This window comes from Miscanthus floridulus, chromosome 3, assembly GCF_019320115.1.
Source record: "Miscanthus floridulus cultivar M001 chromosome 3, ASM1932011v1, whole genome shotgun sequence".
In the NCBI taxonomy this organism is placed as follows: domain Eukaryota; kingdom Viridiplantae; phylum Streptophyta; class Magnoliopsida; order Poales; family Poaceae; genus Miscanthus; species Miscanthus floridulus.
The window spans coordinates 148877151-148891369 of NC_089582.1; the positions used below are offsets into that span (position 1 = coordinate 148877151).

The 14219-nt window shown below is 46.7% G+C and overlaps 2 protein-coding genes and 3 non-coding genes across 6 annotated transcripts; 1 reads left to right on the forward strand and 4 right to left on the reverse strand.

Annotated features, from left to right (window-relative positions):
- The first annotated feature begins 1585 nt into the window (after positions 1-1585).
- LOC136547493 (serine/threonine-protein kinase AtPK2/AtPK19-like) lies at positions 1586-5666 on the forward strand. Of its 2 annotated transcripts, none has more exons than XM_066539428.1 (7): positions 1586-1883; positions 3351-4213; positions 4324-4406; positions 4492-4612; positions 4697-4870; positions 4957-5061; positions 5143-5666. In XM_066539428.1, the coding sequence occupies exons 2-7, from the start codon at positions 3554-3556 to the stop codon at positions 5458-5460; spliced, it is 1461 nt and encodes a 486-aa protein (XP_066395525.1). In that variant the 5' UTR covers positions 1586-1883; positions 3351-3553; the 3' UTR covers positions 5461-5666. The 2 variants fall into 2 exon arrangements, with proteins under 2 accessions (XP_066395525.1, XP_066395524.1); XM_066539427.1 differs by having other exon boundaries at positions 1586-1755.
- A 1023-nt stretch (positions 5667-6689) lies between these two features.
- On the reverse strand, positions 6690-10852 carry LOC136547494 (eukaryotic translation initiation factor 2 subunit beta-like). The gene is made up of 9 exons (XM_066539429.1): positions 10731-10852; positions 10542-10645; positions 10189-10350; positions 10037-10088; positions 9863-9960; positions 8981-9126; positions 8718-8860; positions 8477-8562; positions 6690-6995 (listed from the first exon to the last, which is right to left on the reverse strand). Exons 2-9 carry the CDS (start codon positions 10584-10586, stop codon positions 6924-6926), a joined length of 804 nt encoding a protein of 267 aa, XP_066395526.1. The 5' UTR covers positions 10587-10645; positions 10731-10852; the 3' UTR covers positions 6690-6923.
- LOC136547725 (small nucleolar RNA SNORD34) lies at positions 7066-7149 on the reverse strand. The gene has a single exon (XR_010781686.1). It is a non-coding gene; the product is annotated as a small nucleolar RNA SNORD34 (small nucleolar RNA).
- LOC136547724 (small nucleolar RNA SNORD34) lies at positions 7322-7405 on the reverse strand. Its single transcript, XR_010781685.1, has one exon. It is a non-coding gene; the product is annotated as a small nucleolar RNA SNORD34 (small nucleolar RNA).
- LOC136547727 (small nucleolar RNA SNORD34) lies at positions 7964-8042 on the reverse strand. Its single transcript, XR_010781687.1, has one exon. It is a non-coding gene; the product is annotated as a small nucleolar RNA SNORD34 (small nucleolar RNA).
- Positions 10853-14219: the final 3367 nt, after the last annotated feature.

Consider the following 14219-nt stretch of genomic DNA (forward strand, 5'->3'; position numbering starts at 1 on the left):
TTGTTTGCCCGCCGGGCCCCGGGCAAGGTGGGCACGGCGCGGTAGCTGGAAAGGTTGTGAGGTTTCGTAGACGCGCAGGTTTCGAAAATGAACTGGGGCCGGCACGCAACGGCACACCGCGGTCCAACGAAGCGTCGTTCGTGCATGCGCTCAGCGAGGTCACGTACAGAAAAGGCAGGCAGCATATCATATCACATGCCATGATTGTGCGCCTGACGGACGGACGCACGAGTAGCTCGTGGTCCGTGGAGCAACGTGGCGTAAAGCGACCGAGGACTCCACCGGCATTCCGGAAGGTGTACTCTCCTAGGTGTGTATAGAGCGTTCGGCTGGTATTATTCTGGCACTGTTCATACTAAAAATTACTGTTTATGCTAAAATGTTGTGAGAGAAAAACACTGCTCCGACTAAAAAAATAGTGAACCAACCAACCGAATATCACCAGCCGAACACTGCTCCATGGCGGCTCAAGTTAGGTTAACAGCCTCACAGCCATTGCGCACCGAACAACAACCAAAAAAATCCAGAAAAGGTATCATTCTTCCCTTTTTTTCCTTCCGGGTCCAGGCCCGTACTATGGGCCTGTTCGCTTGTCTGAATTCTAGAGGAATTTGAATGGTTTGGAGGAATACTAGAGAAATTTGTGAGAGAAAAACACTATTCCAGATAAAAAAAAGCAAATCAAACCGAGTTTAAAAGCACGCAAATAGGCCTAATAGGAAAATCAAATGTCACAGTGGACCGGTCTGACACGTACTACTATAGTAGTACTATTTTCACCTGAACCCACTCAAGAATGACCCAAGAAACGTGGCAGGCGAGGCGGCTGCTGCCTCCAGGTGTTTATTCAAATACTAAAGTTTAAGATGTGTCGCATCGGATTTACATGAGGTATTCGAATATTAATAAAAAAACAAATTACAGAATTCGTAGTAACTCGTGAGACGAATTTATTAAGTCTAATTAATCCTTCATCAGCACATGTTTACTTTAGCACCACATTGTCAAGTCATGAACTAATTAGGCTTAATAAATTCGTCTCGCAAATTAATCTCAATCTGTACATTTAGTTTCGTAAATAATCTATATTTAATACTCATGCATGTGTCAAACATATGATTACTTTGCCAATTCGAACAACGTAATAAAAAATGGACACAAAGTGTGAGTGTGAGACACAAGGTTATTCCAAGTGACAGTTTTTTTTTAGAAACAAACAAGTGACAAGTGAGTGAGATAGCTATACAAGCGCAGCGCTAGTTTTTTTTTTTTTAGCAGAAGCGTAGCGTTAGCTGGGCTCGGCCCAGCGTGCAGCTGGGCCACTGCCGACCTGGGCTCGTCACACCAACGGAAGTGACGGGCTGACCGCTGACGGCTCCCCGTCTCCAGTGAAAACTCCGCTGGCGTGCCGTTGGTCAACAGGGTTTCCCGCGAGTCGGAAAAAGATAACGAGCATCGAGCAGATCCAGATGGAGACGTAACCAACCTGGCGGCTGGACAGACCCTGGCCCACCGTTTGACACTGACCGGTAGGCCCTCCTTCGCCAACGTGCCTGGACTGGCGTGCTCCCCAACGTGCGCCATTTCGGAAGCCCCCATCCCAGCCTTCCGCTTTCCCCTCCCTCCTTCCTCCTCGGCACTCCCCACTCCCCGCCACCAACCAACCAACCCGCGCGCGGCGCGCCCCGAAGGAGAAGAGCGGGTCGGAGGTCCGAGGTCGGAGCTGGGCGCGCCCCCATCTTCCATCGGCGAGAGGTAGCACCGCGGAATTCCCCCGCTCCCTCCTTCGCCTGCGCCGCATCCCGCATCTTTTTCGCGAGTGTTTCGTCACACACAGGGGTTCCCACTCGCTAGCGATCCGCGGGCTCCGGAGATAACGAACGGTTCGATCTCTTGATCCTGGCATGTTCGCCCGTAGTTTTCGCTTGATCGGTTCCCTTGTTCGATTCCCCCATGCAAATCCTGCTGTCCCTATTTTTTTTGGCGGATTGGTTGCTTGCGCTGTTACGATTTTGTCATTTGGATATGGGCATGTGGTTGTGCTGGGAAGGAGAGCAGCGATTTTACCAATCGTTTGATTGCCTTGGCCGGAGCCGCCGGGCTGCCAATCGTTTGCCCATGCAGGTATCTGAACTGCGCTTAATTACGAGCTTGTTGGCAGCCAGCCGAGCCGGGATCCCACAGACCCACGCTATGTGATTTCATTTGGTGCACACTAGCAACTGCTACAGTATAGTATGTATAGGATGATAGGATTGGAGAGTACATGCCTAGAGTATCTCTTAATGGCGTCGCTAGGATAGTCAGATTAATGAAGATTTGGTAAACCTTTAGAATATAAGCATAGGTCCTGCTTTGTTAGGAAGCAAAAAATCATGTAATTTGTTGCTTTCTATAAAAGCAGGGGTTGTGCCTCTATTCTAAAATTTTGGAGCTAAGTTTTGGGAACTGATGGTCCTTGCTTTGCTCTAAAGCTTCATTCATTCATGGCTGTGGATGTGTCATGGTGCTCCTAGTCTAATCCCTGGTGGTCTGATCTGTCACTACTAAAACCGTCTCGCCGTAGGGATTAATAATTTAATTCGGTGCCATTCAAGGGATATTGGTTTTAGCAGTGGCAGACCAGGCATTAGAGTTTATCAAGATTCTCAGCACATTGTTCATGGTTCAACTTCATTACCTATAGGCTGTTAAGGGCATGTTTTGATGACAGTCTTTTAAAGAGTCATGATATCAATTTTATAGAGTAGGTGCATGGCATCCCAAGTGTATTTCTAATCTATGACTCCAAAAGGCTACAGTTTTAGAAATATCTGGATTTTCTAAACTACAAGATTTGTTATTGCATCCAACTATTTTAGAAAACCGCTGTAGTTTCCTAAAACTCCAAGAAAACTTAGTGTTCAAACAGCTCCTAAGTTGCATACTTACCCATTTGCTTGTTGATTGCTGTGCTGGAGTTTCTAATGCACTAGGCCGGTGCTGATAACCCAGTGCTGTAGAACGTTGCCTACTTATGGAGATTTTACAGCATTCAGCTACATTTTTTATTCGCAAGATAGCATGTTTGTTTAGCTTTTATAGCATTATTCAGGTTTTCTCCTTTTTTTTTTTTGGTGTGGGTGTGTTTGGGAGGGGGTGTGGGGTTATCAGATATATCTGCAATGTCAATGAATGTAGGAATCCTAGTAAGGCCACTAGTTTCACGAACTTTCTAGGATTTGCAACTTGTTATAGCTTTCTCTGTGAAATAGTTCTTTTCAAGCTACTGTGTGATAAAAATTGATTCTTTTTTCCTGTTCCTCTTCTGGTAAAAGGCAAGGCTAACCAAATATCTATTTTGTCTTCAGCTTTGTCTGTTTCAGCTTCATGAGGTCTGGGAAAGCACTGGCATCCAACATCCCTTATTCAACAGTGAACAGCAGCATCATCTTTCTCTGCCTTTTCGCGGGATACTTGGGAATTCCTGGTGGAAGGTTCAGTGGAGGGAGCCTAATTTAGACACTGTGGTAGAAGCTTGGCCTAAGAGTTTGTAGGCTTTCAAGCTTTTGAAATGGTTTCTTCTCAGCCATCCTCTCTGACTGCAATCCTCGCACAGGGCCCCAACCTCTGCCCAGTAAAGATACTTCTCCCAATGGGCCCTCCAGATGTTGTTTCCTCAGAGAACATCGAGTACGATTTCTCTGATGTTTTTGGTTCCACCCCGGTCCAAACACCAACAAACCTTGGTGGTCTTGGTCCGGACAGTCCTTCACCTATTGTTGAGTACAATGAAGAATTTTACAGTGATCCTGTTGTCATCATCAACCGATCCCATTCTCTTGTTGGTCCAACATCACTTGTTAGCCGCTCCTTGCGACTTAGCAAGCTTAGTCTAGGAAAAACTGAGGGATCATCGGAACTTGTAAAGTGCCTCTCAGAAGAAAAGGAAGGGGACCAAGGGCAGCTCAGTGATGAAGAGCTTGGTAATGCTATGACGGAGGATGAGGGCGTTGGGCTTGATGATTTCGAAATCTTGAAGCTTGTTGGCCAAGGGGCATTCGGTAAAGTATTTCAGGTGAGAAAGAAAAACACCTCAGAGATATATGCAATGAAAGTTATGAGGAAGGACAAGATATTAGAAAAAAACCATTCTGAGTATATGAAAGCCGAGAGAGAGATATTGACAAAAGTCGACCACCCTTTCATAGTGCAGCTGAGGTACTCATTTCAGGTAAACTGTTTGTGTGCATACTCTCATCCTTATTCACTGTACAGGAAAAATATATTAAGTATGGTGAAATCCTAGTACAGATTTTCGATTGTAATGCTCTAACTATGCAGACAAAATATCGACTTTACCTTGTCCTGGACTTCATAAACGGGGGGCATCTTTTCTTTCAGCTCTACAAGCAAGGATTATTTAGGTATCTTCCATTTTTTGCTAGGTAGTTTTATTTGCCAAAAGGCAGTAACACTAGCACTGAAACTAAACTGGTTTTACATAACAAGGGAGGAGCTTGCACGAATCTATACAGCTGAAATTGTATCTGCCGTAGCGCATCTTCATGCTAATGGAATTATGCATAGGGATCTCAAGCCCGAAAACATCCTTCTGGATGCTGATGGCCATGTAAGAATCACTGATGATGACTGTCAACCTTCCTTTTCCAGTTCCTCATTTGCTAACATCTCATCATTCACCCCACCTTTCTAGGCCATGCTCACAGACTTTGGCCTTGCAAAGGAATTCTGTGAAAATACCAGATCAAACTCGATGTGTGGCACTCTTGAGTACATGGCCCCGGAAATTATTCTTGGCCGGGGGCATGATAAGGCTGCTGACTGGTGGAGCGTGGGAATCCTGCTCTTTGAAATGCTTACAGGCAAGGTGAGTTGCATGGTTCTCAACTTCTCATGAGATGTTCTCATTTGCTTTCGTTGCTAATTGGTCATACTCTTGGCAACACATTGTAGCCACCATTTGTTGGGAATAGGGACAAAGTTCAGCAGAAGATTATAAAAGATAAACTGAAGTTTCCTTCATTTTTGTCTAGTGAAGCTCATTCCCTTCTGAAAGGCGTAAGCTTTTACATTCATTTAATCAGTGCAGAAGCGTCAGCTTGATTTGAGCTCACATTCTCCATCCCTTCCATTTTCCAGCTCCTGCACAAGGAACCCAACAGGCGGCTGGGCAGCGGCCCCGGAGGCAGCAATGAGATAAAGAACCACAAGTGGTTCAAGCCAATGAATTGGAGGAAGCTGGAGGCCCGGCAGATCCAGCCGAGCTTTCGGCCGAATGTCGCTGGGCTTACCTGCATTGTCAACTTCGACGAGTGCTGGACGAAGACGCCCGTGCTGGACTCTCCGGTGACCACCCCCGCTGGCGGCGGGCACAGCCACTTCGCAGGCTTCACCTACGTCAGGCCTGCGCCTATCCTTGAGGAGGTGAACGCATCCAGCTCTAGGCTGAAGGACTAAGGATGTTTAGCGCATTGAAAATGTGCTTAAAATTTTGATCAGTGACATGTTATGGAACGTGACTTGCAGAAGAGACGCTGGTTCTGTATCGTCTATGGACAATTAGCATGGAAATACCGGATATGGACAATTAGCTCTGGTTCTAGCTTTTGTACTCGAAAATATGTTCATAAGGTGAAATGTGGTAATGGTAAATGTTAAGGCAATGTTGGCACTGTTTGGTTGGGAGCATCTCTCATCCTTTGATTGGCTTTAATAACACTATTAGCCAAGCGGAAGTCACCTTCATCCACTAAAAGGAAAACGCCTGCACCCTAACATTGAAAATTTAAATTTTAGACCAAAGAAAAGAAAACGTATGTACCCCAACATGGAAATCTAAAGAGGAGGTTTATTTAAATGGAAATTCACACAATTTACTCGTTAAATGGTATGCATGGTGACTTTGTTTGGTGGATTTAGAGGGAGCTAAAGAGAATGGTTTACTCGTTAATGGTATGTGCATGGTGACTTCGTTTGGTGGATTTAGAGGGAGCTAAAGAGAATGTTTATTTAAATAAATAAGGAAAAACATGCAAATTAGAAGATGATAATTAAAAAATGAAAATTCACACAATCTACTCGTTATGTATATGGTGGTTTTAGAGGAGGCTAAAAAGGAGGATTATTAAATAAATCAGATAGAATCCGTAGGGAAAAATTTAAGTGTGGATTGATTGTATTACATGACAGAGGAAGTAGATCTCTAGAGTGGTTTTAGAGGCGGCTAAAAAGGAGGGCTATTAATCGCAAAAAAAAAAGGAGGGCTGTTCTTTACAGCTTATTAGGACAGATTATTATCCTCCGAATGCGATACAAATAAAGCCCGTCTCCTAAGTATACGCAGCAATATTAAATGTAATATATTTATCCTAAATGGAGAGAGTAACATTTATCTAAAATAGAACACATAATATAAAAATAATTTTATAATAAATATTGTAATGTCAGTCTTTGCGTTATTAACTTCTGATGTTCATGGTCCATTTTGTTTTTTAAAAAAAATCTTGGGACAAATCTTGTTGAACTCGTGTTTGTGTCCGCAGGAAGAAGTTTAACAGACTGATAATAGCCAGCTGTCACAGGATTATGATCGCAGGGAGACTCGCTTATCAGGATGCACGACACTCAGCCATCTGCCACAGAACTGCGACAAAGGCAGATCTTGCTCAACATTGCACAGCACAATCTGTGGTCAGCAAATAATCTAATATTGTTGAATTGGTATGGCCCTAATTCCAGCCATATATAGATAAAGCAAATCATAAACTGAAACTCACCTGCATTAACATGACATAAGAAAAATGAAATACACGGCCACAATGGTCGCAATGCAAAATTGGTTGTCAAAACGGAGCACAAGCTCTCATTCTAACATCATATGGCAGCCCACAGGATTAATAATGCAAAGCTTTGTTCTGTGTTCAGGCCTTCCGACGACCAACTTGCGCAACAAATCCAGCTTTGATTGGAGCAACGGACCTTGAAGATCCACACTATAGATAGCAAAAGAAATGGCCCATTAGAGTTGGAATCAAATCTGAGTCTTCCATTCTGATTTCAAAGAATAGCCTCAGAACTTTGCAGATAATATCAATGTTTTACTCAAACAATGTAGGCAAATAATTCTGCAACTCATCATAGGCTACAAGAATAAACACACACAAGAATGAAGTAGCGAATTTCAGCACGGGAAATGTTTGGTTGGTACGAGAAAACTCAAGGTTATAATATTCATAAGCAACAATACCTATATAAACATAAAATTAAGTGATAGTGAAACTGATAGCAGATATATTATGGCACAAATTTATGACTCTATTTAAGCCTCAGTAATTGCACTTCTTATCACACAAGACTAGTCAAACAATGTAGGCAATAAAGTTGCAATTCATCATTGGCAAAAACATATAGTGGCGTGATGGTTCCATGCAAGTGTCAACTAGAACTCTAGAAGTGTTCACCGAGTAAAAGTAACATGGAATGGAAGTGAAATGAGAATGAAAAGGCAACAACAAGAAGGTACTCCCCTTCAGGTTAGTAAAAGAAGTCGTTTTGGACAGCGACACGGTCTCCAAAGCATAACTTTGACTTCTTATTCCTATAAAAATATTTATTGAAAAGTGATACATGTACTCCCTCCGTTCCAAATTATAAGACGTTTTGGCTTTTTTAGATACATTGCTTTAACTATGCATGTAGACATAGTGTATATCTAAGTGCGTAGTAAAAGTTATGAATCTAGAAAAGCCAAAACGTCTTATAATTTGGAACGGATTGAGTATGTTTTTATGAAAGTATTTTTCACGACAAATCTATTCTTGTGGTTTTCACATTTTCAAACTCAACAAGTTAAAAGTTATTCATGATTTATATTTCCAATGTTTGACCCAAACTTTGTCCAAAGCGACTTCTTTTACCAACCTGGAGGGAGTATAATATTTAGTCTTCCAATATGATCAATGAAAGACTCAGATTTTGCAGATGTTATCACAAACTCAAACAATGTAGGCAAATGATTCTGCAACTCATCATAGTCTAGAACACAATAGCTGGACCAAACAAGGGCTAACAAGCCAATCCGCAAATGTAGGCAAAAATGAGTACTAGAAAAGTCAGCAAAAATTGTTTCATTTTGAAAGGATCTTAAATATGCACAAAACTAGAGCAGCAAAATATGAGATGGTAACATTGATAGCAGATAATGCATGGAATGAATTGTGGAATTGTTTGCCTCAGAACTTGCACTTCTTATCAGACTTTCATCAACAACCCTAAACCTTAAAGTTGCAACTCATCATTGGCAGAAAAATACACGGATGGTGGGATAAATGGCGTCAATTACCAATGTATAACAAAAAACAGTCATGGATAAAGTGAGGAAACGGGAATAGCGAAATGTTCCCAGAGCCGTTGGAAATCTATCACAACAAAACTGCAGGCCCCACATCCTACATGGTTTTGCAAGATATTTTACCTGTTCACAGCGAAGGAAGAACAGACGATTTTCCTTGGACAGAATGGTATCAGGGCTCTTGCATCCATTGCAGATGACATACTCATCTGAAAAATTGAGTCACAGGGAGAGACAGTAAACAACCATCAGATTTATTCAATCATATCAGCAGACAGCAGGTATGTTCATAAAAAGGAATGACATGCCATCTGTTCACAAAGGGATACTACAACCATCAACGCAATCAAATTGGATAACTTACTGATGTATCTCCTCAGGATTGCTTCAAAGTTTTTGGGGGCAAATCTTCCTTTGATCACCAACCTTTGCTGCCCATCAAGTGACCCACTTGTTCCCATTTCAGCAAGCAAAAACATCATCACATGCTCAGGTTGCCTATGCATCCTGAAGATACAGTTAAAAGTCAATTCATTGTAATTTGAACAACTGGAGCAGCAGAGAGCACTTAAGAAGGTGAGAGAGTATCAGTTAAAAATATGCTGCCACAATTAGGTTGAAACTTACGTTTTACACAAATCCATAAAATTAACAAAAACTGTCTTCTTTGTTCCCTCCCTAAGAACTTGTGGTGGCCTCATAACGGTCCTACGCCTATCCCCAGCAAGATCTGGGTTGTTCTCACGAAGAATGTTGAACACTCTGTCCAGCAACTGCAACAGAAAAAGCTCAAGGTTAAATTTCAGAGACAAAAAGGTAACACATCGCTGTAGTGATTTGGTTCCTCCAAGGTAGTTATATATTGGAGGCCCACAACGAAAAGAAGTAACCAAAATTAATAATAATAAAGAATGATGCATATCTGAATGTACCCAAAGAAACAGGTGTCAATAGCATGCAAGTCATAACGACAAAATGTGGTTGTAATGTCATAGAACATTAGAAACACGAAGACGTAAAGATCTGGGGCAATTGTGACATATAAGCCAAGAGGCTATCAAATAGTCACATTTTTACTAATAAAAACTAATGCACAGAGATCCATGTTTAAAAAAAAAGGGCAGACCCAGTGCCGGAGGTTTCCACATGAGTGGGGTCTGGGGAAGGGATAAACTGAGACAAGCCTTTCCCCCGCAAAATCTGCGGAGAGGCTGCTTCGAACCCACGACCTGGTGACTCAGTGAGACAGCTCTCACCACTGCACCAGGCCTGCCCTTCTAAAAAGGGCAGACCCAGTGCCGGAGGCTCCCACATGAGTGGGGTCTGGGGAAGGGAAAAACCGAGGCAAGCCTTCCCCCCCGCAAAATCTACGGAGAGGCTGCTTCAAACCCGTGACCTGGTGACTCAGTGAGACAGCTCTCACCACTGCACCAAGCCTGCCCTTCCCAAGGGATAAACAGAGATCCATGTTTACAAGGGAAAAATGTTTGGCAGAAAATATGTAATCACCTCTTCATATTTATAATCCCGGTCAGTTCCTTCCCAAGGGTATGTAGGGCCACCTCCAAGCTCAATGCCTTCCCCTTGTTCCTCTACAGCTTGATCATCTGAAAAGCAGGGAGTTAGCTATTGCAGAAGTAGTCAATGAGAGCAAGGTTTAGATTAATAACAAGTGAAATGCACCTTGAGTGTCCTCCCCATCTGCAAGGTCGGCAATAGTTGAATCAAGATCCACCTGAAATTTTGCGGAATGAATAAATGTGCAGCCGCATTTCATTTTCTGATTCTTAAACATTAAAGATTATCCAGTCCAGCTCCAAGTGTATCTGCCGTACCTGCTTCTTCTTTTTCTTCTTCATTCCAGTGAAGTTAAGTTCAGCGGGTTCTGTGACTGCCAATGTTTCTGTCTTCTCTGCAAGCTTGTCCACTTCATCAGAAGGTTCTTGGATGACAACCTTCTTCTTTTTCTTCTTCTTGGTTGGATCAAAGGGGGCAAGCTGTAGGAGAAGAAAAAAAATATACATAAACATGTGGTGGAACAGAACCTCAAATCCAGCCCACAACTCGCAAGCTCAACCCTAGCTAGAACCGCATCGAATCAGGGCAAGCAGCCGAACGGCACTAGAACTAGAACTAACTGAAAACCACCGTCTCGATCAGCGCAGCGACGGAGAAAAAACCAGCTCACCTCCGAGGCCTCCTCCCTCCTCTCCGGGTGCTCCTCGTCCGACATGGCTGACGAGGTCGCCTTGAACTCCGAGACGCTTCTACTGGAACCGAGCGCTCCGATCCCTGCGACGGCACGAAGCAGGTTAGATCGAACGCGGGGCGCTGATTCGACTGGATCGACGCGAGATGCTCGCGTGGGAGTTCTCACGGGCGGAGAGCGCGAGCGAGCGAGCGAGCGAGCGAGCTAGAGACGACGGTGACGGCGGCGCGGTTCTTCGAATTAGGGTTTTCTCGGTGGAGATCCTTTCGCCTTATCTTTTCTATTCGAGTAAAATGCAACCGTTAACTTGGTTTGTTGGTTTGGTTGGCGTAGGTATATCAATTTCAAAACTGTATTTTTTAGGTTCATAAATTTTTACAATGGTTCACTGTAGGTTTATATTATTTATTTAATTTTAATTCAATGTATATTTGTCCCCCTACCTTTCTACATCGAGCACCAAATGTACGCTGGCGTGCGTGTGCGTGGTCGCCAACGTCGTCCGCGCCGCCGCCAAACCGTGGAGGCCTCACCCTCACCCACGGCGAGCCCGTGGAGGCACCCCGCGAGGGCGGCGGCGCCGCTGCCGCCCGGGAGCGCTGAGGCCGACCTGATCGCCGTGGCGAGCTCGAGTGCACTCGGCCGGAGGCCCTCGGCCAGCATACGCCCAATGTGCTGCGCGGCGGGGGCAGCGAGCCCGAGCGGCGCGCTACCGCGCTGACTCTGCATGTGACCGGAAGCGGGCGCCGCCGCGTGGAGCGCGCGACGCGCCGCCTTGCGAGAAGAAGCAGATGCTGCTGCATAGCTCGTGCGGCCGAGGCTGCGATAGCGTGCGTGCATGGGAGGGAGGATGTCGTCTCGCGTCTGGGAGGGAGTGGCCGGGGGCGAAGAGAAGGAGCTGAGCTGCGGGCTCGCGCAGGTGGGAAGTTGGAGGCGTGGGGTGAGCGCCGACACCGTACGACTTGCGTGGTGATGAAACGTTTGTTTGGCCATCACAGGAGCCAGCGAAATACACAATCTTTGTTAATTTAATAAAAGAAAAAAAAGTCTGCACAAATCATGAAGCAAACTAGTAGTCCAATTAATTTTAATCCAAACAAAAATCTCATGCTACTGCTACATAAAGTAGCACACCCAAATCCAAGTAACAGCAAATTAATGGAACTAGTAGTACTAAAAACTGAAACTGAAGTCTTTACAGGCTAGCAGCCGCTGCGGTCCAATCGACGAGTCTTGTTGTTGGCGGCGGCCTCCAGGGATGGGAAAGGGATGAACATGAACAAGGGTGAAATTCGATTAGGTCGAGTAGGAAACATACAATTGGGTACACAGGAATCGATAACTTCTCTAATACAAAAACGGCAGTGCACAAATGTTGCAGTGTGATCTACTTCCAGCTATATATATTAGATGTTCAATTTGCTAGTTATGGACAAGCTCGATTTTGCAGTATACGTGAAAGGCTAAAAGTTCAAAATAAACATTGCACACGGTTTGAATTGGTTTCAAATCTTGCTGCTAGTCGTTGAGCACATTTTTGTCAACAGTCTTCGCTGTGATGGGGGGGGGGGGGGGCGAGAAAACGACTTCGCTCATGCGAAGAGAAGACTCACCAGGTGTAGCTGGAGAGGGCGTCGACAGTGCATGGGCGGTAAGGGATCGCGGCCTCGACACGGTCAGCATCGTCCAGCGACACAATACGACCCAGGTACTGCACCTTGCCGCCGCCGAGATGGTACGCCACGACGTGGAACGCGCCGGCGACGAGGAAGATCACCTCCTTGCTCGGGTGACACCCCAGGATCGAGAACTGAGTCTGGGCGCCGGCCCCAACGTCGAGCACCTCATCCACCGCCCGGAGGCGGAGCACCCGTTGCCCACATCACCACTGCCAACTTCCTCAACGTCCTCGTCGGAGAACCAGACGCTCTTGCCCCGGCCTCCACCTCTCCCTTCTCCAGTGGCGAGCGGAACACAGTTGGACGGCGCGTGATGAAGCAGGTCCAGCATGCGCGCGTGCACGACGAGGTCCTTGTCGTGCGTCAGCGTCCACTCCAGCTGTCCACCGCCATCCGCCGATTCTTGCAGCGCCCACACCTTCACGCGGAACGCGTCGACGCTCGTGTACCGCAGCAACACCCCGTCGTCGGTGCTCGTGAAGATGGAGTCCACGGGGAGGCCCGACGAGACGTGGAGTTTTGCCTCATCGGTCGGGAACTTGACCATGTCGTACGTGCCCTCCGAGCAGTGGAGCACCACCAGGATGCGCTTCTCGCAGTGCGCATACGACGTTGGAGGCCGGCGGGGGCAGGAAACTGGGGTGAGGGTGAGGCCTCCACGGTTTGGTGGCGGCGCGGACGACGTTGGCGAAGAAGCCCAGGAACGAGCGCAGACGGAGCGCGTGCGGGAGGAGGAGCCCTCGGTCGTCCACGACCGCGCGCTAGAGCGTGCACACGCACCACGCACACGCACGCCAGCGTACATTTGGTGTTGGTGCCGTTGCGGCGCCAGGACCTGAGCTTGCTCGATATAGAAAGGTAGGGGGTTTTCTACAAATATACGTTGGATTTAAGGTTAAATAAATAACATGGACATGCAATGAATCATTTTAAAAGTTTATGGATCAAAAAATACAATTTTAAAGTTAACGGATCTAGATGACATCCCAACGAAAGTTAACCAACCTCCGGTGCATTTTACTTTCTATTTCTATATACTCCTCGGAGACCATCACGGTAATGAAAGGGTTAGACTGACTCCAACAGCGCATGCAATCCGTGACCCAAACGCAAAATCGGTCGCTAACAGTGTTTTGCCTTCGAAAACATCGCTCCAACAGATGACCCAATCACCTCACCCATTTTGGGTACGAGGCTTACCGAACTGCAAATGTGCGTCGTCGAGAGAGAGGAACGCAAATCTCTGGTGGCGTCGTAGTGGTGGGCCCGTAGGAGCGGGGCGCGGCGAGGCGTGGCCAGGCGGACCGCTGCGGGGAGCCAGCGCGGCGAGGTCCACCTCGAGGCGCGACTGGCGGGTACCGCGTCGAGGCGGGGAGCGGGCGCGACCGTCGGGGAGCAGGGATCCGGGGTCGAGCCGTCGAGCACGATTCCAACAGTAGCGCGCGAGCGGCGAGCCTCGCGCTCGTCCATGGCGTCCGTCTCCACGGCGCCGCACGCCCCGCTCCCAGCGGTGGCGTCCTCCTCGTCATCCGCGCGACAGGTGGATCCGAACCCTAGCGGCAGCCGCTTCTTCGCCGAGCGGCGCCTCCGCGTCGTCCGCCGCCTCGCCGGCGCGGCCCCTTCGCGGCGCGCTCCGCTGGTCTGCTGCTCGGCGCGTAGCTCCGATGCGGACGCCGACGATGAGCAGGGAGGTGATGAATGGGGATGAAGAGAGGAAGGTTGGGGAGGAAGAGAGAAAGTGGGGCTGGGAGAGGTGGAAGCGGCGCGGGGGAGAGAGATTGAGGAGAGAGAGGACAGGATTTTGGGGTGGCTGTTGGAGAGCGTGAGGTTTGGGTGCTTTGATCTTTTTACTGTGCATGACCCAAACTATGGAATGGGTCTCAGATTTAGGTTATGTTGTTGGAGACAGTCTTATATACGCAGAAATGCCTACCGCGGACCGCCTCAATCTCAGCCGTCTGATTTTGATCGGACGGCT